The sequence below is a fragment of the Triticum aestivum genome, chromosome 4A (assembly GCF_018294505.1).
Source record: "Triticum aestivum cultivar Chinese Spring chromosome 4A, IWGSC CS RefSeq v2.1, whole genome shotgun sequence".
NCBI classification, from domain to species: Eukaryota; Viridiplantae; Streptophyta; class Magnoliopsida; order Poales; family Poaceae; genus Triticum; species Triticum aestivum.
In genome coordinates this window covers 463676353-463702769 of record NC_057803.1, presented here as the reverse complement: position 1 = coordinate 463702769, position 26417 = coordinate 463676353, and the positions used below count along the sequence as shown (strand labels likewise).

The following is a 26417-nucleotide window of genomic DNA, read 5'->3' as shown; positions in this document are numbered from 1 at the left end:
ACAACAAGTTAAAGATGCCAAAAAAATCAGAATTTTTTTAAAACTTTTTCCTATTTTTGATTTTACTGTTCACACCAAGAGCATTTGAGCTCCGATGTAGAAAGGTACTTTCACTAAACTTCAAGTTTCTCTTTTACTCCCTCCGTCCTAAAATGTAAAACGTTTTTTGACACTATCATAGGTTACATGTTCTGGATTATTCTAACTAAAAATATCAAGACGTCATGTGGTTATCATATATTACCACGCACAGCAGCTTAATTCCTGATTTTGCGTACACTTGGCTTTTCTTGTAATATATTGCACATACAGCAGATCAAAATTAGGGCACCAATATGTTATTCTATATATCTTTACAACGGCAGGATTACATGAGTGTATATTGTAAAAAAGGGAAAAGAAGTTAAGAAGATGCATATGCTGGGCTCATCCAGTTATACTTGACCACGGTAATCAAATTAACTGCACCAAGCACTTGCCCAGGCTGTTGTTGATTGGAAAGATTAGTTTTGGTTCCTGCACATGGGAGGAACAGGTTCAAGAATCATCATCACATTGCTTGCCGCGTCAGTACAAGACATCCACTTATTTCATGCTATGAACTGAACAATTGTAAAGCTTAATCTCCTACCTTGATTGACTGCTTATTTTGACCATTACTTGTGTAATTACAACTTGGGCTTGGCTGACTCTGCATCAAGCAATTGTGCATACATATCTGTGATTTCTTTTGCAAAATACGCCTTTGCTTGCGGTCTTTTGACCTACAAAAGTATGGAAATGAAGTGTCAGCATTCCTGCATTTCAATCCACTTAAACAGAATTGATGGGCCTACCTTGAATGTTGGGGTGAGGAGGCCATTTTCTAGTGTGAATGGTTCAGCAACAAGAGTAACAGCTTTGACAAACTCAAAACCTCTTAGCTGATACAACAATAAGTACAGAAATATCATCAGGAATCATTCGATCACGTCCAGAATAGAGAATGTTAGTTATGGAGAGTGTGCAGCAACAGTTAAGAGAGGGACCTGTGCTTCCTTCCCAATAGAATCCATGTCAGCCAGCACAGCAGCTCTTGCTCTAGGATCAGAACAGAGCTGTCTTAAATCCTCATACTACAGGTTAGCAAGGACAAATTAGGCTGTGTTTGATAGCAAACTACTCCCTCCGTTCCTAAATACTTGTCTTTCTAGGCATTTCAACAAGTGACTACATACGGAGCAAAATGAGTGAATCTACACTCTAAAATATGTCTACATACATCCGTATGTAGTAGTCATTTGAAATGTCTAGAAAGACAAATATTTAGGAACGGAGGGAGTATTATAAAAACCAAAGTATTGAAAACTACAGTAATTTAATCTGTAGGTACAGAAAACCACAGTTTTGATATAACAAAGTATTTTGAAGTATTGGGAATACTGTGGACCTGTTTGGCAAGAGCTTATATGCGCCAACGAAAATTAACTATCTCGCCGTTTGAAGCAGTTGCAAACGCTCGCATTGCTAGCTAGCTAGAGTTGCAAGCTGATTAACAGCCATGCACAAAGCACCAGCATGCACAAACTAGTACGACCACGGACTAATTGAACGGATGGACAAGCTCGATGCATGTTACACTCACCAAGGATGCAATCGAACTAGTACAACGTACTGGCGCGGAGCAACGACCTGACACTCCGCAACACGGCTATGCCGGCGGCGCACCACGCAAAGTGGAGCGGCGCATGGACGAGAGCGGCTTGGTCATCCCGGCCAGGCCCATCATGCAGAGCGAAAAACGGATTGGACGGACACGACTTCCGGGAAAATCGGAGGAAGCAGCGGGAGGAACCTTTTTGATTTGTTCATGGCCGGTGAACAAGACAGCCTCCACAAACGACAGGGCGGCGGCCGCGGCCAAGGATGGGCTCGTTCTTTTCACATGCTCTGTTTTAAAAAAAGAGGCCCAGGGTTGTTTTTTTATGCAGAGAAAATACCGTGGTTTAGGGAATACTGCTGTATTAATATTGCAGTTTTGTGTGGTTGCCAAACAGCTCACAGTAATTTAAACTGTGGTAATCATAAAAACTGTTGTATTCTCATAATACATAGAGCATAAACATGCAACACAAATATCTAGAGTCTCATTTATAGCTCTGGTTTTGGAAATAGGATCTCTATTTTCGTAATTATACATAAATCACTGTTTCAGTATTCATAATATGGACCCACGAAAGAAAAAAGTATACATAATCCGAACATACAAGGAAAAAAAATTGATGGTTTACACTTCCAAATAATCGGTATTTTCTAGTTAGAGTTACTCTGATTATGTGTTCTTAAGAGATTAGGAGAAGGTGATGCATGTATGCAACAATCAACGAATATTACCTGGATTCCTTCTAATGCAGCCCAACTCTTCAACACCTCTGGCTCAACTGCTACAACGGCAACTAGGCAAGAATTAAAGCTATCGCCTGCATCCAGACCAACATATTCAAAATATGCATGACCAACATTAATAGTTACAGCAAATAGAAAACCATGATATTACCATATACAAAGCACTGGGCAATGAACTTGCACTTGGCATAAACATTCTCGATCTTCTCCGGAGCTATGTATTCTCCTTGAGCTAACTTGAAAATGTTCTTTTTCCTTGAGGTACGGAGATATAAAAAATAGTAATTTAGGAAGAGAAGCCAGACTAAACAGAGTCCAGGGGAAAGACATGCGGAGAGTATATAAACAACAGACAGATAAGATGCAATACATACAGCACTCAAAGTAAAATAAAAGCCTCATGGAAATATGGAGTGTCTTTCAGTTCTACCTGTCTATAATCTTTAGGCGCCCTCCAGGCAGCCACAAACCTATGTCCCCAGTATGCAACCAACCATCCTCATCAATGACCTCTCTGCTGCATGTTACAAAACACATCCGTATATCACTTGACAAATTATATGAGCCATTTATGGAATCTTACTTAACAAAAGGTAAACAGAAGTAGGATATCAAGTTACGTTTGAACTTCATCTTTATAGTAACCCTGGAATATTATAGGTCCCCGGGCACATATTTCTCCACGAGGGTATGGTTGATCCTCAGATGTGTAGTTCATTTCAGGGACATCCACAAGTTTAACCTCTGAAAATGAAAACAGGGTTTACATTATGAAAGCATGTGAGTGAGCTGTGCAAATATTACGAAACAAATGGAACACGGCTTCATTTGTTACATGAGTAAGAATATTTGATATCTTTCACAACAATTAGACTAATTTAATTCAATCCAATCAGCATGCAGAATCAAACAAATTGAAGAACTTAAAAGTAACTCCAAAACAAATGCCAAACACAAAATATAAAATAATGATTATATGGTATAAGTTTCTTTGATGCAACTATTTTTGTAGTAACCATCAGCTTTCAAAATATGACCATCATTGCAAAATAATCAAATCCATGCAAGTGTGTCATAACTTTAGGGTGGCTTCTCTGTACTGTTATTGCATTAAGTTGGCCTCATGGGCAATTAGCATCTGTATAAGCACAACTATAGCCAAGCATATCTGATTCCGCGCCTGAAAAATGGAGCTTACCACAAGCAGGATTGGGAGATCCAACATGACCAATTGATATATCACCAACATCCATTAAAGTAATGACACAAGATGTTTCCGTCATTCCGTAGCCTTCAAGAATATCACCACCAAAGCATCTATAAAAGAAAGTGTTATGATTAATAAAGCCAGGTTCTTCATCATGCCACACTAAGGGAGGGCAAATGAAGTTAGCTTACATTCTGAGGAATTCCATTACATCTGGCGACAATGGAGAAGCACCTGAAGACATAACCCTTACTCGTCCACCCAGCCTAGCTTTTATTTTGTTAAATACCAGCTTATCCCACACTGGGGATGGATTCCGTCCTAATGACATTAAGAGTAAAAATATTCATTCATTATACGTATTGGTGGTAAATAAGATTGAATCAAATGATGTTCAGTAAATGCTAAAATGCATCTTTCAGTACAATGAAAACTTCTTGGTAATTCAGATACTAGCTCAAGTTTCAGTGTATGAGTTACATGCTTTGGTGTAACTAACCCAAGAGGATTACTAGCTCAAGCTTCAGTGCACTAACAATACGTGCTCTGTGATAGGAAACTCTGAAGTCATTATAAAGGCTTCCAGCTTCCGTTTCCCGCGCCTATAACCCTATTTCATTTCACAAATAGTGACCTACATGAAGATCATTTGCATATCAGTGTCCAAATGGCTGACTGCACCGTTTATGTTTCTCTTGCCAGCTATATTTGACGATCACGTAATCAGTATACATATACAAGAATAACAAAGCCTTTCAGTCCCAAACAAGCTGGGGTAGGCTAGAGTTGAAACCTATAAGATCTCAAAACCAAGTCATGGTTCTAGCACGTGGATAGCTAACTTCCACGCACCCCCATCCATGACTAGTTCTTTGATGATATTCCAGTCCTTCAAATCCTTCTTAACGAACTCCTCCTATGTCAAGTTTGGTCTACCCCGACCTCTCTTAACATCGTCAGCACGCTTTATCCGTCCACTATGCACATGCACTTCTGGAGGCTTGTGTTGTATATGCCCAAACCATCACGGACGACGCCGGACAACCTTCTCTTCAAGCGGTGCTACCCCAACTATCACGTATATCATCACTCTGGACCCGATCCTTACTTGTGTGACCACCTATCCATCTCAACATGTGCATCTCTGCTATACCTAATTGTTGGACAAGTCGCCTTTTAGTTGGACAACATTATGCGCAATACAAGATCACAGGTTGAATCGTCGTCCTATAGAACCCGCCTTTTAGCTTTTGTGGCACTCTATTGTCACAGAGGATGCTAGAAGCTTGGCTCCACTTCATCCATCCAACTTTGATTTGATGGCTCACATATTCATCGATATACCATCCTTCTGCAGCATTGACCCCAAATATCGAAAGGTGTCCTTCTAAGGTACCACTTGCACATCAAGGCTAACCCCTCCTCCTCGTGCCTAGTAGTACTGAAACCGCATCTCATGTACTCAGTTTTAGTTCTACTAAGCCTAAAACCTTTTGATTTCAAAGTCTGTCTCCATAGCTCTAACTTTCTATTAAGCCACGTCCGACTATCGTCAACTAGCACCACATCATCCGCAAAGAGCATACCACATGGGATATCTCCTTGTATATCCCTTGTGACCTCGTCCATCACCAAAGCAAAAAGGAGGACTAAAAGTTGACCCTTGGTGCAGTCCTATTTTAATTGAAAAGTCGTCAGTGTCGCCATTGTTGAAGTGTATATGTGGATTGCCTAACCCTTTCCATCAGTTCAGACTTTGGTTGTGGTGGCTAGTGCATGAAGATTAACATGGTATCAGAGCCTAAGGTCTTGAGTTCAAGTCCTGGCTTTCACAATTCATGTTACGTTGGCTAGTGCATGAAGCTTAACATGGTATCAAGGCCCAAGGTCTTGAGTTCTAGTCCTGGCTTTCACAAATTATGATAAATTGTTGTTGCCCCCTTTGCGTCCACGTATAGGCCTCTTGAACCATACCTCTAAGTCTATTCACGTGTTGACTTCCTGTATCACACGTGAGGGGGTGCTGAAGTGTATATGTGGATTGTCTAGCCCTTTCCATTAGTTCAAGCTGATGGGTGAACTGGTGAGGTGCATGACTTACAACCAAGAGGTTTAGGGTTCAAAACCCAGTAAACACAATAAATAATTGCGGCTACCCCCACTCCCGCTGCCCATGTCATAACTCCAAAGGAGCATAGACGTGTTGGAGTGTAATGTCCGACCCTCTCCCATAGTTCAAACTTTTCCTTGCATTGGCTAGTGCATAAAGCTTAACAGCCATCACTTGTCTAAACACTTAGGAAGAATTAGTATTGGTCTAGGAGTCCTTATTAGACTATGTTTACTTTCCTTGCACCTCAAGTCTTATGTAATATATATATGCCCTACGGGCTATGTAATAGAGATAAGTTGCATCATAACATGGTATTAGAGCCTAGGTTCAGGTCTCCTCCGGACACCGCAACCCATCCCTGCTCTTCGATCGATTTTTTTTCGGTCTGTACGATCCGCACATCTCCTGTGCTCATCCGGTGAATTCTCTCTAGATCCACCTCTTCTCGATGAAGATTTCCTCTGCTTCCGCTCCAAGACCTGGTGTGGCTGTCTCCTTTGACCCCGGTGGAACTCCTTTGCATCAACTTGGGCCTCTACACGCTGGACAGCCACGACTCCTTTGGTGCTCATCCAGGCTGTTGTCTCCGCGTGGCCGTCGGGGCGCTGCATGTCCCGCACAATGACGTGCCACCCTTCTCCAGGATGCTGCCTTCGATCCGTCGGCTGTTTCCCAGGCCAGAAGGTTCCTGATCCATGCTCCCAAGGCCGTGGTCCAGATCCCATCACACATGACGTCCAGATCGTGGCCCTCGTAGGCGCCCCTTCCAGATCGAGGCTGCGGCCGTTGCTGTTCCGCCTCCGAGTGCGTCCCACGCAGCTGTCTCCCGCCGCCCGCGTGTGCTCCTCTTGGCCGCCGTTGCCTCTGCTCCGCACGTGCGCTACTTGCTGCTGCGTGCTCCCTTGGCCGCATCGGGTGCTGTTCTGCTCCCGCACGCCCGTGTGCGTGGCTGCTGCTATCTCCTGCTACGCTTGCTGCTGCTGCATGCTTGTCTGCGCTGGCTGCTGCTAAACCATGTAGCACTCGTGCATCTCTGTTTGCTGTTTGCTGTTTTCTTAATTACCATTGGTCCTTCTCGTGAGCAGACGTATTACTTGCACTAGGTTCTCTACAGTTTATTTTGCAAACACGATGGCTCCTGCATCTACGTCTCGTGTGTGTTTTTTCTTTCTAGTTCTCTTTGTTTTCTGGTGTATCCACCAAATCCGTTGATATTTTGTGTTCCTTATGCCATGCAAGTCCACCATACCTTTGTCCGTCAGCCTTTCTCTGGTCCTGATCCTTTCTATACAACTTTTGTGGCCTACTTGCCCTTGTTGTTTTTATAGGATTTTCTGGACTCTTTCTTCATTGTGCCTTAGCCCCCGAGCTTCTTTCGCCGTCGGTTGTTGTGGGCTATGATTTTTTATGCAATGCTTTATACCTCTGATGTGCCATCTCTTCGTTACCCTTTCGTCTTGACTCGATAGGTTTTGACGACTCTTATGCTACGATGACACTTTCAAGACGCGGATTTGGATTATCATTTTTTTTCTAGTGTTACACTTCTTCAAATGCAATGCTATTGCATACGCTTTGCATTTGAGAGGGGGGGGGGGCGCTTAGGAAGAATTAGTATGGATCTAGGAGTCCTTATTAGACTATGTTTACTTTCCTTGCACCTCAAGTTAATAGAGATAAGTTGCATCATAACAATCACAACATCATCATACATGTCCTTGATGAGGGTAATGTACTTTGTTGGGACTTTGTGTTTCTCCAAGGCCCACCAAATGACATTCCGCGGTATCTTATCTCTCCATAAGTTGTCGTACCAAGAAAATGGCCTCCATAATCGACCTCCCAGGCATGAAACAAACTGATTTTTAGTCACGCTTGTCATTATTGTATGGCTTATCATCTTAATTCCACGGTAGTCAGTACAACTTTGAATATTCCCCTTGTTCTTGAAGATTGGTACAGATATACTCCGCCTCCATTCTTCGGGCATCTTATTTGACCAAAAATGAGGTTGCAAAGCTTAGTTAGCCATACTATTGCTATGTCTCCAAGGCCTCTCCATAACTCAATCATTATAAATATGCCCTCTGGAAATCAATTTGGATAGAGAGAAAAGGGAAATCCTAAGTTGATGACTAAAGTGTGACTTGACCCTAATGATCTCTTAAATCCAAACTAATAATGGATGACTGAAGTGGGCATATTTAAGCTTTTTACTTATATATGTGACGGAACAAAAGAATCTTTAACCAATTCCTTACCATTAATAATAGCTTGCCTCTTAGCATTATATGCAGCATGAAATAATCGTTCTTTCAACCCACCAGACTCCTTCACAGCATTTGTAATTCTGCATAAATAAGCCAAACATATGGGCGGGTACTATCACATATGATACCAAAGAGGAAAAATATAAAAAAAATACTGGTTTAGTGATATTTACGCAGCATAAATTTTGTTATATAACCGGGGAACACTCGCAAATACTGTTGGTTTCAGAGTATTAAGATCATCCATCAGCTTCAAATTATCCTGGAACGAATGAAAAATACTCATCAAAAAGATGAAAAGAAGCCAACATACAATGTATACACACTACAATATTATCTTGGAACACGAACAATCCTCCAAAGGAGACATTAATGGTCTTTAGTTAATCAATAAATGACCAACAAGTTTGGTAGAACTATTTACACTAGAAACAACTAAAATGTGAACCAACGAATTTGATAATCCACTTCCAACTTAAGTCTGGCAATAACTTATAGAAGAACTGAAGAACTGATTATCACTTAATATTGGATGCTTATCAAAATTGTTCTACACGCAGTTATTTGAATGATAATACAAAGCCATTCGTAAAGACATTGTCCTAAATAGTCCAGATCTACATACCCCTTGGTAGAACCCAACGGCAGCACCGCGATGAACGAGCCATATTTGGTTAGTTCTCTCGTAGATGTGTGCCAAAGGTAGATATGAGATGTACCTGGGGAGAATGGCGAGTGGTGTTGTCAATAATATGAACAGATATAAACTGAAAACTGCACAGGAAAACAACAATTATAAGTTAAATTTAAGATCTCACACGTCCGAGGGGTAAAACTTAACGCCCAAGTCCTGGCCTGCTACATTTGCAATGAAATTCGCATGAGAAAGAACAGCTCCCTGAGAAAAAAGATTGGCCTCCAACTTTAAATATCTGAAAAATTAGGGTACAAGAATCCGACTAATGGAGCAAACAAATCATCATAGGAATGAATGTTTTACCTTTGGTGTGCCAGTAGTGCCACTAGTGTAGCAGATAGTGGCAACATCTTCAGGTTTTGGAGGCCGAAAGGGTTGGGGACTCATATGTCCCTGAGTTAAAAAAATAAAAAGAAGTCAATAAATAAATAAAAAGGGGGACCAGTAATAGGGATGAGCATAAAGCTAAAAGTTGTGATATCCTTTATTCAAAATCAAAGCAAATAAAGTATGGATGGTGGTTACACATAGGTTTTGCATTTCAAATCATATTAAATGAAGTTAACATGTTAAGCTCAAGCATGAACAAATACAATCGGTGAATGTTAATGTGTATGTACAGTTGCAACTTATGAACAACTTTGTCCAGAACGGAATTAATATACAGACCCACCACCCTTCGTAGTCATGCAAGATTGCAGTATACACTCATTTGGTCACGTGTATTACAATGGAAGTAAAGAGTCAATGTATTTGAGCACACTTACATATTATGTCATGCAAGATTAGTCAGGATATAAGTTGCACATTCTGCTTGAGCCCAATACCGTACCTCATATCATGTGCTGACTGCAAGGCTTAATAAGGTACTAGTCAAAAATCTGAAATGTATAACGGCAACCTAAGTGCAAAGCTATCGCTCAGTCCCCACCCCAGCCCGGAAGGGCACTGCCTCTGTTATAATGCTGGTGGCCTGGTGCATCTGGAAGCATTGGAACACAAACATCTTCAACGGCGCCCAGCCAAGCTTGGCTCTGTCAGGAACCTGACGATGATCGGCTCAATTTAACACTATCTCACCAAGAAATTCAGACGAAATTGGCCGGCAATTTAGGGTTTGTATTGCTCAAGGAAGGGGAAAGTAAGGTAGCACACCACAGGCGGCTTTAGGGCAAAGCCCGATACAATAATCCTGGTCCAAAATGAGGAGCGACTAGCGGCTTTATAGCCATTACAGAAGCAGAGCGAGGAAGAAAGTAGAGACAGAGCACATGCCGCTCTGGAAAGCAAACAGTGACTGAAGAAGGCCCTGTGGCCGTTAGATTACAAAGGGACGATCGATAGCAATCAGCCTTGGCGAACCGGTAACTTCGCAGGAGAGCCAGGGGAGAACAGGGGAGAACACTTGTATTTCTTCAGTTAGCAGGGAACGGCGTGACAATTCCCCCCTATTAAGACTGAGCTTGTCCTCAAGCTTGAAACGATGGAAACACCTTTTGAATGAACGCAGAGTCTTCCCAGGTGGCAGCTTCAACTGGTAGGTTAACCCATTTGACCAGCCATCGGACCACGGGTATGCTAATGTTGCCCTGTGGTCTGGGTATCAGCTTCCTGTCCAGAATTGCCTCCGGCTCCATTCTGATCATGCCATCTGATCCCACCAATGGTAAGTGCTTGGACGGAACCACTTGTGGACCAATGTGTTTCTTGAGTTGGCTCACATGGAAGGTGTCATGTAGTTGACTACCTTCTGGCAGCAACAGTTTGTAGGCAACCTTGCCAATCTTCTGAAGAATTCTGAATGGACCGTAGTACTTGGAGTGCAGTTTCAGATGCCTGTGCAAACTCAGGGATGTATGCCTGTAAGGCTGTAACTTGAGGTAGACCATGTCCCCTTCAGAGAACTCCCTTTCCTTTCTTTTCTTGTCAGCATAGTGCTTCATCCGAGCTTGAGCTTTGAGGAGGTTTTGCTTGATTATCTCTAGAGCTACCTCTCTGTTCTGAAGGAGATTGTCATTGTCCTCACATATGGTGTCTGGTAGGGCAGATTCTGCAATCATTGGGGGAGGGAATCCATATAAGGCCTGGAATGGTGTCATTTGTAATGCTGTGTGGAAACTAGTATTGTACCACCACTCAGCCAGAGATAGCCATCCATGCCACTTCTTTGGCTGCTGAAAACACATGCATCTGAGATAGTTCTTCAAACACTGGTTTACTCGTTCCGTTTGGCCATCAGACTGTCGATGGTAGCTTGTGCTCATGTGGAGTTTGATCTTGAGGGATTTGAACAATTGTTGCCACAAGTGACTAGTGAATATCATGTCTCTGTCAGTTACAATGACTAGGGGCATGCCATGTAACTTGAAAACGGTATCAGAGAAAGCCCTTGCCACTGATTGGACTGTGATGGGGTGTTTCATTGCTATAAAATGTGAATACTTGGTGAATCTATCCACAACCACTAGGATCAAGTCTTTGTCCTCAGACAGGGGCAAACCCTCCACAAAATCCATACTACTGTGTGCCCATGCAAAATCAGGGACTGGCAATGGGTCTAATAGACCAGGATAAGGACAATGTTCTGCCTTGTTGAGCTGGCAGACTGGGCATGCTTTTACAAAGCTGATGACATCTTGCTTGAGGCCCTGCCAGTGGAAGATGAGCTTGACTCTCTGGTAGGTTGCCCTTTCCCCAGAGTGGCCACCTAGCTCAGAAGCATGGAATGTTTTTAGTATGTCTTGTCTGAGAGCAGTAGTTGTGCCCACCACCACTTTGTTATGGAATCTTAAGATGCCATTCTTGTAAGAGTATGCATTTGAGCTATCTTTGCTAACAGCACACTCAGCTATTAACTCCTGCACTTTTGCATCAGACTTGTAGCTCTTAACTACTTTCTGTATCCAGGTAGGAGTGTTGGTACTGACAGTCAGCATGGACACCATGTACTTAACTCTGGACAAGGCATCAGCAGCTCTATTTTCCTTCCCCTTCTTGTACTCCACTCTGAAGTTGTATCCCAATAGTTTGACAAGTAACTTATGTTGTATGCCCTCTGTTAGCTTTTGCTCTTGAATGTACTTGAGGCTTTGTTGATCAGTTCTAATCACAAGGGAAGTGGCCAGGAAGTAGTGTTTCCATTTCTTCACTGCTTCAATAATTGCGAGGGCCTCCTTGTCATATGTGGACATAGCTGCTGCTTTAGGTCCAATAGATTTGCTGAAATATGAGATAGGCCTTCCTTCTTGCATCAAGACTGCTCCCAATCCGTATCCACAAGCATCTGCTTCCAGAATGAAAGGTTGAGTGAAATCCGGCAGGGCTAGGACAGGTGCATTAGTTAGCTTGTCCTTCAGGGTGGTGAAAGCTTGTTCTTGTTGTGCTTGCCAGGAAAATGCATCCCTCTTTAGGCAGTCAAACAGGGGTCTGCAAATGATGCCATAACCCTGGATAAATCTTCGATAGTATCCACTCAGCCCAAGGAAACTTCTTAGCTCAGTGACATTTGTTGGTGCTGGCCATTCTTGAATTGCCTTGATTTTTGCAGGGTCGGTGGCCACTCCATCCTTGCTAATAACATGGCCCAGATATTCCACTTCAGATTGACCAAAGGAGCACTTGTCTAGCTTGGCATACAGCTGGTTTTCCTGGAGTATGGCAAATACTTTGGACAAATGTACCTTGTGTTCCTCTAGGGAGTGGCTGAACACTAGGATGTCGTCAAAGAAAACTACCACAAAGCTGAAGGGACCAAATAGGAAGTTCATGAGGGCCTGAAATGTGGGAGGGCCATTAGTGAGGCCAAAGGATAGAACCAGGAACTCAAAGTGCCCTTGCAGCGTGGAAAATGCCGTTTTGTAGATATCCTCTTCTGCCATTCTTATTTGGTGGTAGCCACTTCTTAGGTCAATCTTGGAGAAGATCTGAGCTCCCTTTAGTTGATCCAGCAAGTCTTCAATGATGGGGATTGGGTATTTGTTTTTGACTGTTACGGCATTGAGTTTTCTGTAGTCAATGCATAACCTCCATGTGCCGTCCTTCTTTTTCACTAAGAGCACAGGAGAGGAAAAGGGGCTGGTACTAGGCCTGATGAGGCCAGCCTTTAGTAGGTCCAAGATGATTTTCTCCAATGCTTCTTTCTGATGGTGGGGAACTCGGTAGGGCCTCTGGTTTACAACCTTTGCCCCTTCCACCAATGGAATTCTATGGTCGCAAGGCCTGCTAGGAGGTAATCCAGTAGGTGTGGAGAAGACTTTCTCATATTCTTGGAGAACTGGTTGGAGCTCGGGGGGCACTTGTTGACTTGCTGCGAAGAATTCTGAACAGGCAGTAGTAAATAAGAAGAACCCACATACAGCCTGCTCCATAAGCTTGTCAGCAGTGTCTATAGTTTCAGGCGGTTGTTCCCATGGTATAGTCTCATCTACAAAGGTCACTTGTGTCTTCTGTGGTGTTGTGACACTCATCTCCATTAAGATGAAATCCATTTGTATAGGACTATACTTTTTGAGCCAATCGACCCCCAAGATCATGTCATAACCTTTAAGTTCCAGAACTCTGAAAGTGTCTGTAAACTGGTGGCCTTGTATGGTATAAGGGCAGTTGTAGTTTGTAAATTCACTCCACAACACTCCTCCACTGGCCACAAGTACTTTGATTTTAGGTGTGGACACTGTTGGGGTGGGTAACTTTGCTGCCATCTCTGGGGATACAAAAGTTGAAGTGCTGCCACTGTCTACCAGGGCTGTTGCAGTGGCTGTACCAACCTTAACTGTAAGGATGAAAGTGTTTTTAACAGCTCCAATGCCCATAGCAGCATGCATGGACACCTGCAATATTGTTTCTCCTGGAGGTGCTTCTACTTGTTCCAGCTCTGGGTCTTCAAAGTCAGTGACAAATATGGTTTCAGATTGGTCCATTTCCTGGGCTTGCAATGCTTGGATTTGAGCCTTTTGACTCATCTTACAAACTTGTCTATGTCCTGGTACCCAAGGCTCCCTGCATTTGTAGCAGACCTGGTTCTGCTTTGCTTGTTGGATCACTACATTTCTGTTGAGTGTGTTCTGAGGGACTGGTTGTTTAGGAGTGTCAAAAAGGACCTGCCTTTTGGGTTGGGGAACATAAGCTCTGACAGTAGGGGCAGATTGTGCTTTTTCCATACGTCTAGCATACCACACTGCTGTCTGCATATCCTTGGGTTTAAAACACTCCACATGCCCTCTGATGTAGGGGTTTAGGCCATACATGAAGCTAGTGACATAATAATCATCAGGGATAGCTGGGTTTTCTCTTCTCATTATGTTCATTAGTCTCTCAAAGTCTTGCACATATGCAGCCACAGTAGATGTCTGTTGTATGGCATGAAAAGAGCCTACAACCTCACATACAGAATCCACTGCAAATCTGTCAGACAGGTAAGAGCAGAATTTATGCCAAGGTACATTGCTAGGGGCATATCCTGTGCCTCTCCACCATTGCACAGCAGGCCCTTTCAAGTAGGATACAGCCAATTCAGTTCTGTGCTCAATGGGCGTCCTTGCTGCAGCAAAATATTGGTCCAAGTTCTGAATCCAGGAGTCTGGGTCTTCTCCTGTAAATTCAGATAAGTTCAGTTTTGCTGGTTTGACAGTGAGCACATTTCTTCGTCCATCCACCGGTGTATTAGGTCTGGACCTTTGAAAGTTAGCTTCCAGTTCATCCTCATCTGCAATGACTTCCACATTCTCTGGCGCTTGACGATTTCCTTGCCCTACAACAGTTGCTTGCTCTGCTCTTTGCTGGCCAAAATTGGGGTGTCTGTAGGGAGCTTTGGCCGTGCCATCAAGGTTCAGTTCCTTGCCATTAATTTCCCTTAATGTTGCTGTCCCAACTGCTGAAGGAACATTTTTATCTGGCATAGTTACTGACGGGGGAGTTGGCTGGTACTGCTTGGGGCGCCCAGCCGGAATAACAGGTGACTTGTTTGGGGCGTCCTTCTGTGCACTTGCCTGGGCAGAGTGCTCATCCGTCACTTCTTCAGGTTCAGGCTCTAAGAGGAGACGCCTGAAATTTTCCTGGATCTTGTCGAAATTCTTCTGCATAGTGGCAAAGTTCCTGTTGACCATACCTTGAAATTCTCTGAACTCCTTTCGGTCCTCCTCTTGCTCGCGCTGCAGCGTCTTTATATCCAGTTCGAGCGCATCCAACTGGATGTCAGCCGAAGTTGCAGATTCATCGATGGCCATGGTTGCAGAAGGAAACGAGCCCCTTTCTACAGAGCAAGGATTGGGACGGGAGGGATTTTTCGGGAAGGACCCCGCAGGTACCGCAGTCTACCGCCGCCTACACCGCCGCCTACGCCCGCCGCCGGTGATGCATGGTCAGATCTCAGGGCCTGGGGTTTTACCACCGTGAATTACTCGCCGGCAACCAGGTTGAGTTCTTGACTGCACCCGAACTTTTGCCTCTCCGGCCGCCACCACGCGCTCGCCGCCGCCCAGATCTTAGCTCTTCGAGGGATTTTACGGTCGCCCAACCTCTAAGCTGCTCAGAATCACGCCACCGCCGAGAAGGGACTGGCTCACGATACCAATTGTCAGGAACCTGACGATGATCGGCTCAATTTAACACTATCTCACCAAGAAATCCAGACGAAATTGGCCGGCAATTTAGGGTTTGTATTGCTCAAGGAAGGGGAAAGTAAGGTAGCACGCCACAGGCGGCTTTAGGGCAAAGCCCGATACAATAATCCTGGTCCAAAATGAGGAGCGACTAGCGGCTTTATAGCCATTACAGAAGCAGAGCGAGGAAGAAAGTAGAGACAGAGCACATGCCGCTCTGGAAAGCAAACAGTGACTGAAGAAGGCCTTGTGGCCGTTAGATTACAAAGGGACGATCGATAGCAATCAGCCTTGGCGAACCGGTAACTTCGCAGGAGAGCCAGGGGAGAACACTTGTATTTCTTCAGTTAGCAGGGAACGGCGTGACAGGCTCGCCTGTTTGAGTGACCAAGTCGGAAGACAGGCAAGGGGTGTTGGGGGGTGGAAAGGGGCTGGCCGCCCTGCTACCGGTAGCGACGGAGTCTAGCGGCTGGGGTGTTGTGTTGTAATATGTGGGTGTTGGCCATTGTTGGGTTTGTACTAACTCTTCTTCTGTCAATGCATCAAAATGCAAGGCTTTTGCGTTTTCTCATGGAAAAAATTAATGCATATTCTAACATAAGCATCAGCGAGATGTGTCAGTTTTGTACCTATCTGCGAAATGATTCCACAAAAACCAACTAAGCCCGTTCCAGATTGATGTCGGCAATAATGGCTATAACATTAATATTTCTCAACTCCACATACACATAAACAATGATTTACCAACTAGTTTAAATGGTATTGTGTTGACTGGCAACATTCATGAAAAGTGACCTGTATGGTGTTAAAGGATCCAACAAGGTTTGTACAGGAAAACTCAATGATTATTCAGAAAGCCCACCTGTCTGTGTAGCATGGAGTAGGTTATGATTTCCATTCCAGCAGCTGCAGGTGAAGATGGCATATTCTCATCGATTCCACCAACTACCTAAACAGAAAATATTAAGGAAAGATTAAGAATGAAGGTTTTTTAACAATCATGGGTTTTTCAAATTGCATATCTTAATCGTAAATGATCTGCACTTACCACGATAAGGCGCACACAAGGCATTTGAGTTATAAAGCTTAACAACTGAAATGAGCAGACAAATGTAAGTCAAAATAAGTTTAAATTCATATGTTTTTGAGTACTTCCTTATCAGAGCCTATCTCATTATACAGTGCAAAGCTAAATGCAAGCTGATGTGTATAATATGATTTAGCATCTCATATAACATACTAGAATTAAATTAGGATTAAAGACCAAGTCAAACCTATTGCCAGATCATCGCACACACACAAAAATTGTCGCCAGATCAGACCCCAGTACCCAACACTTCGGTGATGCATGTATGCAGATATGATCCAGAACTAACGGCATTTGATATGCATTCATAAACTATACGAGCTTTTGACACTATGAAGCACTCCTGAGAGTGAGTATATGAGATATATATAAACAAAGCCCCGAGTAGGATAACATCAACATTAAAAGGAAGACTCAGTTTCCATTTACCAGGAGTGTGCTTGCCAGTTGCAAGCCTAGCTAGGACCAGCATGACAAAGAAAGCTGTAAGGGATGCCCCTACAGTATAAATAGGAACCCAAATTCACATCCACGAGGACTTAAATCCATGTAGCGGGATTGGACATCCACTCCCCCAACCAAGTGGGCTAGGCTCACTTTCTACCAGTGTGTCAATGTAAGGTTACAGGTTATTCAGTGCTCTTCTATAAGTGATGTTTTAATGTATTGTACAAACTAGGAATAGTCTAGGTTTGGATAAATCATTGAAGCTCACAGTGCTTAGTGTTTGAGGAACACAGAAGATAGCCTCTAGTGATGCATGATTCACAATGAACTGAACTGCATCTGGACCTGTAGACAGTAAGAAAAACAAAATCAGTCTCTAATATGATTAAAGGGAGAACAATGATCGTTCTGTGCTGTGGACATACCAAGAGTATCATATAGTGGCACAGAAACATATGAATACGCAGAACAAGCATTGTCAACTATGGTCCACTCAGGTCTGTTTATAAAATACAGACCAACACGTGCGCCCTGATTCAGATCAAAAGAATACTCGAAGGTAAGTTGAAACAAATTCCCTATAGGGCAATTCAAGTGCTATTTCAAGACATCAACATCTACAGCTTTATCTGAACAGAAAGAAAAGGATAAGTGCCTTTTTCAGACACTGATGGCTCACTTTAGGTATTCCATGACAAATAAGACCAGAACCTATTGCAGTCCTGCTTGTGCCAGCTTCTCCATAAGTCATCCATTTGTAGCTGTAATGTTATTTCTCGCTCAAGAGCTAGGATAAGATAAGCAACACTACAAAAGGTAAATTTAAGGCATGCATCAGATAATTGACCCTTACTCTCCAATTGTTCCATCTGCATGGACCCTTGTACCTAGGTATCTACAGTCTCTGAAAGTCTCAACTGCATTCCTGTCCAATTAAAGATAGCAAGGACACTATACATGAGAGATTGTTAAGGTACTGCGATTGGAATAATATGAAATACAACCATATAGACACATTAGGAATAGCTAGAAACTTTTTGCATGGCACACTGATAGTCCATACTGAGGGTCACTTTAGCCAAACATCCCATCAGCCCAAGGTTTTCAAAAACAAGTAAGACTATGAATATCATATCATTGAGCATTTAATTTTCTTATCACCAACTTAGGCTGCACCAACTCATTTTGCCAGTTTTAAACAAAATCTTCAGACAAAAGCTTCTGTATTATATTCAAGTTATTTAGCAGCTCTTGATTTTTACAGCGGCAAGTTTCCTCTGGCAGCAAAACTAAGAAACCAAGAAAAAGAGAGTCCCAACTTGCATTAGGTTGTGGTTGTCGGACGCCCCTGATGCTCTGATTAGCTTCTGGCTACCGATTGTAATCCTATCAGTAACTAAATTAAGCTCCCTTTTTCACCGCAAAAAAAAATTGCATTAGTTTGTGCCAAGCCCATGGATTTGCTACTCAATAGAAACAAGCGCATTAGAATAACTTCGATGGCACTTCCGGATTGTATCGCTTTCTGTGAGCTCTAGGTCGCCCTGTGCTGTCATAAGACTCTTTTTTCTAACTTAATGAAATGCACGAGAACATATTCTCTCAAAAACAAAGAAAAGAACTACAGTGATAAAAAACTGAAGTGATTAACACCAAGGGTTCTACCGGCTAGCACCGTGGGCAGGCCAGCCTGGGATCGTATCCTCACTCCTGCTTTATTTAGCCAGTTGGCTAGTTTCTCCTAGCTACCATTCATATTTATTTTATTTTTGATAAATAACTGAAGTATTTTGTCAACGCCGCCTATGTCTTCTAGGCATAGCCGGTCCCAAGCCCGGGTAAAGGAGGAGGGTTGTGATAGGCTTGGTGAGCCAACGTAAAAACTAGCCAATCCCATGGGTATGAAACCCATTTGAGCGAGAATAGTACTAGGATGGGTGACCTCCTGGGAAGTCCTCGTGAAAGGGTTTCATATCTAAGGGTTGTGACAGGCTTGGCGAGCCAACGTAAAAACTAGCCAGTCCATTGGGTATGAAACCCATTTGGGCGAGAGTAGTACTAGGATGGGTGACCTCCCGGGAAGTCCTCGTGAAAGGGTTTCATATCTAGCCTACCCCAACTTGTTTGGGACAAAAGGCTTAATAGATCTTATTGATCTTATTATGACTGAAGTATTTTGTCAGGAGAGAAATTAAGGTGAGTATGCTTACACAAAGTTATCGTGCAACGTCCCAATGTCTGGGTAGTCTGAAAATCTATCTATCAGCGTTATAGGTGAATGTGCAGATCTGCAGAAGATTAGAAGCGCAATTATGAGTCACGAAATAGGCAGAAATGCAACATAATAACATTATAGTTCCTGAATGTGCAGATCTGCCAAAGATCAGAAGCGCAATTATGAGTCACGACATAGGCAAAACGCAGCATAACATTATACTGCCTCAAGAACCTACCGGTACACGTTCCATTTTCCAGTCTGCAACTTCTCGGGGAGGACAGCGCTGTAGCCAAGCACTGGAGAAACTATTTGCGGTAAGTTTCTGACGACCGGTAAGCTATATTTGAAACAAATGGAAAAAAATCCCTGTCGCTCGCTCTCTTGGGGGTACTAGTACGGCAGTGCCGCCCAGCGAGTCAACGGCGGGCAGGGGAGGAAAGAGAGAGGGCCTGGGATGCGTGCGTACCGTGGGCGTACTCTCCTGCGGTGGGATTGGGGGCGAGGCTATCGGAGGTGCGGCGGGCGGCGGTTGCTTGGGGCTGGAGGTGGGCGGAGACGGCGCGGAGGCGGCGCTCGGTTGCGTCCATCGGTGGGTTTGCCGTCGCTGGCGCTGCTGGGCAGGGTAGGTGGGGGAGCGGAGCAGAGGGGAAACGGAATGTGTACCTCGTCGGAGAAGAGCGGAGACGATGGTGTTTGGGCAAAACGGGCAACAGAGGAAGAATTTCTTCGAACTAGATGATACCCGCCCGTTGCTGCGGGAATTGGGAATTAGTTGCAACATACTATATGTTATTAAGATTTGTTTGTATGGAAGATGAATATTTAATATTAAAGAGAACTAAAAAAGAATATATGTATAAACAGAATATAAGTAGGATAAGAGAATGCATAATTACATGTTTTTTTAGAAAAGGAGGATGCATCCAGCCTCTGCATCTGGACAATTCATGCAGCCATATTATTAATTAATTCACAAAGACCACATAAGGTGATACATCAATAAGCCTGAAGCCATCATCTTGGCAACACGATTGCTACTCCTATCCCCTTGATGAAGACGTGACAAATGTTCGGGCCTAATACCAAACAGACATCGCACTAAAGCCTAACATCTAAAGTCGGGTGTCCCCTCCAAGTCACTACCTGGATTGGGACCCACACCGGTCAGGCACACTCCCAATGAGCACCGCAGGTTGCCAGGGCTATCACCTCCATCATCCCTCGGTCCAAACTCAGAGCAAAACGGTTGCACCGACCTTGCCAGGCCTCTCTGCCATCAACGCCACCATGACGCCAGACAGCTTCCTCCTCCTGCGCAAGTCCATCTCCAAACGCGCCCATCGCCGAACCTCCGCAGCGCCATGCCGCCAGGATCCGTCGTCGGCCTCGCGGTAGATGTAACACCGCTCCTCCTCTTGTCCCCTCCAGGCAGCGCGTGCTCCAAAATGATGCCCCCAGGAGGGACAACGGCATCGAAGTTGCCATCATTGTCCGATTCGGTAGTCCCAAATCTAGGGTTTCCCCCAGAGCTCACATCGTCACTGCTGCCGGGGCCATGCGGCGCCCACCACCCATAGCATCTCTCGCCCAACCATCTGAGCCTCCCAAGACGGCGCCTCCGTGGAGGTTACGACGCGCAGGGCGCCACCACCGCCCAATTCAGACTGAATTTTGGACTTTCGTCTAGGAGGGATTCGGATATGGATAGGAGGAACCTCGGCTTCGCCTCCAGGAAGGGTAGCGGCATCGACGGACACCGCCGATGCCGGGCCGGACCAGCCGGCCAAAGTTTCCTTTGGTCCCCAACCTATACCACCAAACCTCCGACTGTTCCGGATCCGACAGCGAGACGAACCGAGACCAGCAGAGATGCAAGTGCCATGGGACTCAATCCACCAGGAAGGAGGATCAAGAAAGACAGCCGACGTAGATCTCCAGGCGCCGGATCCAACGATCCGACGAGGCCAGCGGCGTAGACCACCACCCTGCGCCGGCCGACAACATCCAAGCGCCAGATCCATATGGATCCGGCCTGAAGATGGCGACGCACGCGACCATCCGATCTGAAGACCACGCATCCACCACCTCGTCGTGGAGTCGCATCGAAGCCGCAGCTGCCGCACCGCGTCGCCGGCACCGCAACGCGCCGCCGCCAAGATGCTCGCCCGCCGTGCCGCCAGACCCCGTGATAGCCCGACGCCTCTACACGATTTGGTCGTCCCGCACTGCCCACGATGCTCCAAGGGGTAGAGATGCCCCGTCGCTGCCCAGCCGGCCGAGCTTTGCCCGGCGGCGCTGCGGACGGCGGCAAGGAGAGGTGGAAGCGGAGGAGGGCCGAGAGGACGGCGGCTAGGGTTCCCCTGGGTCGCCCACGGGGGTTACATGTTGTGGTGGGCTTCTTGCCCACTTTTAGGAAATCAAACCGAGTAGATGTCTTAGCATAGTAACCAGTGAGGGTGAAATAGAGAGAGCATCTTGCATGCCTGCAGTTTTGTATGGTAAAATTCCACTAGTTTTGTTCACACCGCTGTTCCCTGACGACTTTGTATTGGGAGGTAGCATTGTCCATGGAATTAACGGCTAAGAATCGAAAGATGAGAAAGCTTATCAGCAATATTCTGAAGAAAAGGAAAATAAGTTCAGAGATAAATGCCCAACCTGCAGTAAACTATTAGTGTATCAAAAACATGTGTTAGAGATAAAAAAATATGTGCAGAATTACATAGGTAAAAGGGGTGCAAGCAAAATATGCATGTTATGTGTACATGTTATTTTGGAATGAGACAAAATTGTCTGTAGTATGTCACAATGCAGGTGCTTTGATTAACACTAGTGGTTAAGTTAAGTGCTCCTTGAAAGTGGTTGAAGTGTTGCAATGATAAACATTAGATGGATTGAAGAGTAGATAGAAATATCCATCCACCATATGTGAATGATGTCGGCCGTCATTGTTCTGCAAGGTCATATTAATTTGGGAATGAAAGAAAAGAATGCCTTGACTGCATACTGCAAGCATACACGAATAAACCAAGTTATTTCAGATTGTCGCATAGAGATAATAAAGTAATTCTAGGCATCTATTTGAATGTTATGTAATCATTCAGTTCACTTTTCTGTTCGAGTTTTTTGCAGCTACCAACCCTTTTCTGTTCATACAAATCTGAAGTTTCATATTCTGTTTACAGAACTTGAACAATCATGCAAGTCTTCAATTCCCTTTTCATTTGGATGCAACTGATACCTTATTATAGTTTTAAAGAAATTTGATGTTGAATCATTGCTATATGAATTCTGAACATATACTCTTAACTTGTCCAAAGTGCGTTATATATAATTCACTATTATGACATTCATATTTAAGCCACTCACTTATCATGCCATCTCCCAACGGTGAGCCTTTGAATATATGCTAATGAAAATATAGCCAAATGGGTTATACATGGACAATGTATATGGAAATTAAATTCATGCATGAGAAGTCAAAGCAGCAAACCTGAAAGTGACTGAAATTTGGACTCATAAAGATTAGTCAGGTTCAAGAATAGAGAAATTTTTCGTCAATCATTCCAATGCGGGATACTGATTCAGGATCAAAGTTGCCGGTCATAAGTGTTTGTGTGGTCATACTGATTTTGGTAAAATATTCCACTTTATACCTGCAAGGATGAACGAACCAACCATGTTATTTATGAATATTCAGATTATAGTATAGAAATCTAGAATAGGTTATCTCATCATATAGTCATATTGTAGATGGCAAATCAGTTCTTACCTCCGTGGGGTAGATGAAATAACAGGTGGCATTCGGACGACTGCTAAATCAACTGATGAAAGTGCACATGGCCATTCAAAACAACAACAGTAATGGGAAGAGATGCTTCTGGATGCTGAATAGATAGATTAGAACTAATATATGCCATCTTGATTACGTGGTGTGTGCAGCATATCATGCCTCTGCATGGTGGTCGGGTCGGAGGCATTCGGTGGCCTAGGGTCGAGGCGAGGTTGCGGCTTAGCCGGCGCGGCCGACCGGCCAGGGGAGATAGGCGACCCTGTGTGGACACACAAAGAAGTTGTGGCCGGCACGCCGGCACGAACGGCCGAGTGAAGAAGCGATCCAGCTTTTGGTTTATCGGACGGATGGGGCATGGTAGATAAGACCATGCATCGCTCCTCTTATTTGTCTTGTCGGTTACGGAATAGGAATAGGAACAAACGTGTGTTACAAAGAAATTAAACCACATGATTTGTTAAAATAAAAACTAAACGAATTGTTATGTGGCTGAGATGTGGGGAAAAGGTGCTGGCCAGGGAGAGAAATAGTTGTGAACTTGTGATTGGCTGGTATCTGATGACATGGCATACTGAGTTGCACCATTTGCATGTTAAGAGAATACCTTATAGTGGGGAGCAACTTCTTAAGAATGTAAGATTTGGGCACAATTTGTTAGTTCTTTTTGCCTTGATACTGTCGCAACTACTGTTGGTAGATGTTGGTGCGTTCGATGATGAGGAGGGGTGATTCTTCCTTTGCAGTGACATCATCTTTCCTGTTTTCTTCGGCGACCTCCTCGTCGTACGCTCAGATTCGTGACGAGTCGTATTCAATGTCTGATGGGAGCACTGCCTCCGTCCCGTACACCATGAAGAAGGGCGTGTAGCCGATGGATTTGTTTGGGGTTGTGCGCAGGCTCCAAGGAACGGAGGGGAGCTCTTCCACCCAATTGTTCTTTGCCCGAACGAGTGGTGTGATGGGACGTGGCTTGATGCCTTGCATGATCAGCCTCTTAGCTCATTCTATCTGTCTGTTGGACCGAGAGTGTGCCATAGATGCACAATCTATGTGGATCCATCTTTGGTGACATAAATATTTGGACATCGAAGCGGTGAAGTTGGACCCATTATTCGTGATGATGCTATGCGGGACACCGAAGCGGTGAATGAGGCTGGAGACGAACTTGAATGTCAACTCGGCCTCGGTGTTTGTCTCCGGTTTAACCTCGATCCACTTGGTGAACTTGTCGATTGCCACCAACAAGAATTTGTGGCCTCCTGGCGAAGGCGTGAGCTTGCCAACCATGTCTAGCCCCCACACCGCGAATGACCATGTCAATGGGATCGTCTTCAGTGCTGAGACCGGCGTGTATGTTTTGTTGGCAAAGCGTTGGCATCCCTCACAGCTTCGGACAATTTCCTCGGCGTCATGCATTGCGTGAGGCCAGAAGAAGATGTGGCGGAAGGCCTTTGCTGCAATTGTTCGGGGGGCTGCGTGATGGCCGCAAGCCCCCGCGTGTATTTCTTCAAGGAGCTTCTTGCCCTCCTCCTGTGTGACATTGCGCTGGAAGACGCCCACTTGACTGCGCTTTGTATAGCTCGCCATTGATTATTGTGTAGGCCTTGGAACGACAGACGTGCGACGGGCATTCGTTTTGTCCTGTGGGAGCTCACCCTTGGTCATATAGGTGTGCAGTGGTTGGAACCAGTCTTGGGTGTGGATCACCATTACGGCCTCCTCTGATATGTCTGAGGGTGGTGGAGTAACCTTTGGAGCTGCGCTTTCTGAGGTGTCGAGGTCTGTCGTGGTTGTGTCGAGGCCTTGCATCTTGATGGATGGCTTATGCGGTATCTCCAAGAAGGTCTCATCCGGCATGGGCTCTCTTGACGACCCGGTGCATGCGAGGTTACCCATCGCGATGTTGTCACTTCTTTTGACATGTAGTTCTAGTCCATCAAACTTTCCGTCTAGTGCCCGGGCGGCAGCCCAATACGTTGCCATCTTGGGGTCCTTAGTGTCAGATGTTTTCATGACCTGCTGGACCACGAGGTCGAAGTCGCCGGGGTAGATGAGACGTCGAACGCCCATGGAGGCCGCAATCCGGAACCCGTGCAGAAGGGCTTCATATTCTGCTACATTGTTGGAGTCCCCAAAATGGAGTTGGATGACGTAGTTCATTTTGTTGCCTCTCGGAGAGACGAGGACCACTCTGGCCCCAGTCCTTGTACGGTCATCGAATCATCGACATACATAGTCCAGTACTCAAGGTCGGTGTGTCTTGGGGACCTGGTGGGCCTCTGTCCATTCCACCAGGAAGTCGACAATGGCAAGATTTGACTGTCGTGCACGGCTTGTAGGAGAGCTCAAATGGTAGAAGTTCGATCGCCCATTTTTCCACGCGTCCCGTGGTGTCCTTTGTTGTTGATGATATCGAAGAGCGGTGCATGGCTGACCACCGTTATTGGGTTGGCTTGAAAGTAGTGTCGCAGCTTCCTTACAGCCATGAACACTCTGTATGTTATCTTCTAGTAATGTGGATACCTTGTATTGCAAGGCGTTAGTACCTCGCTAACGTAGTACACTTGATCTTGCACGTGGTGCACTTTTCGGCCTCTTCTCGTTCCACAACAATGACCATGTTGGCCACTTGGGTGGTTATTGCGATGTACATCAACATGGGCTCTAATTGGGATGGGGAGACTAGGAGCGGATTTGATTGTAGTAGTTCGTTGAGGTTGACGAATGCCCGCTTGGTCTTGTCGCTCCATTAGAACTAGTCGCCCTTTTTGAGAAGACAGTATAGGGGGAAGCCTTCTCGCCTAACCGTGAGATGAATCTACTCAAGGACGCCACGCATCCTGCGAGCTTCTGTACGTCACGTACTGTCTCCGAGGGCTCGAGATCCACTGTGGCTTGTTTCTTTTCCGGGTTTGCCTCTATCCCTCGCTGGGACACAATGAATCCCAGCAACTGCCCATCATGGACCCCGAAGACACATTTGTCGGGGCTTAACTTCATGTTGAAAATGCAGAGGTTGCTGCTGGAGGTCGGCAAGGAGGCTTAATCCCTGCTTGGATTTTACTACGATGCTGTCGATGTAGACCTCCACATTTACTCCGATCTATTTATTGAAACACTTCTACACCGCCCGCTGCTACATAGCCCCCATGTTTTTGAGGCCGAACCGCATCGTGATGTAGCAGAAGGGTCCATATGGCATGATGAAGGAGGCCGTCTCCTGGTCGGACTCCTTCATCTGTATCTGGTGGTATCTGGAGTACGCATCCAGGAAAACATAGGCGTTTGCACCCCGCCATGGAGTCGGTTATCTGATTGATCCTGGCTAGCGAGAACGGGTCTTTGGGGCATGCTTTGTTAAGGTCGGTGTAGTCCACACACATGTGACACGTGTTGTTCTTCTTCAGTACCATCACTGGGTTTGCCAATCACTCCGGGTGCGCGACCTCCCTTATGAATTTAGTTGCGAGTAGGTGCACTATCTCTTCTCCTATTGACATTCACTTTTCTATGGTGAAGCGTCGTAGGGCCTATTTTACTGGTCTCACATCCTTGGGGGTGTTCAGGCAGTGTTTGGCCTTCTTCGCTGGTACTCCTGGCA

The 26417-nt window shown here is 44.9% G+C and overlaps 1 protein-coding gene across 1 annotated transcript; it reads right to left on the bottom strand.

Annotated features, from left to right (window-relative positions):
• Positions 1-202: 202 nt before the first annotated feature.
• On the bottom strand, positions 203-19781 carry LOC123086366 (long chain acyl-CoA synthetase 6, peroxisomal). Its single transcript, XM_044508124.1, has 24 exons — positions 19490-19781; positions 19259-19319; positions 19016-19093; positions 17659-17730; positions 17485-17566; positions 17231-17336; positions 17074-17150; positions 16320-16364; positions 16134-16220; positions 8976-9065; positions 8794-8873; positions 8601-8694; positions 8149-8237; positions 7967-8055; positions 3784-3913; positions 3584-3702; positions 3006-3129; positions 2816-2902; positions 2537-2640; positions 2374-2459; positions 1029-1115; positions 837-923; positions 632-764; positions 203-516 (listed from the first exon to the last, which is right to left on the bottom strand). Exons 1-23 carry the CDS (start codon positions 19608-19610, stop codon positions 669-671), a joined length of 2091 nt encoding a protein of 696 aa, XP_044364059.1. The 5' UTR covers positions 19611-19781; the 3' UTR covers positions 203-516; positions 632-668.
• Between the last annotated feature and the right edge of the window lie 6636 nt (positions 19782-26417).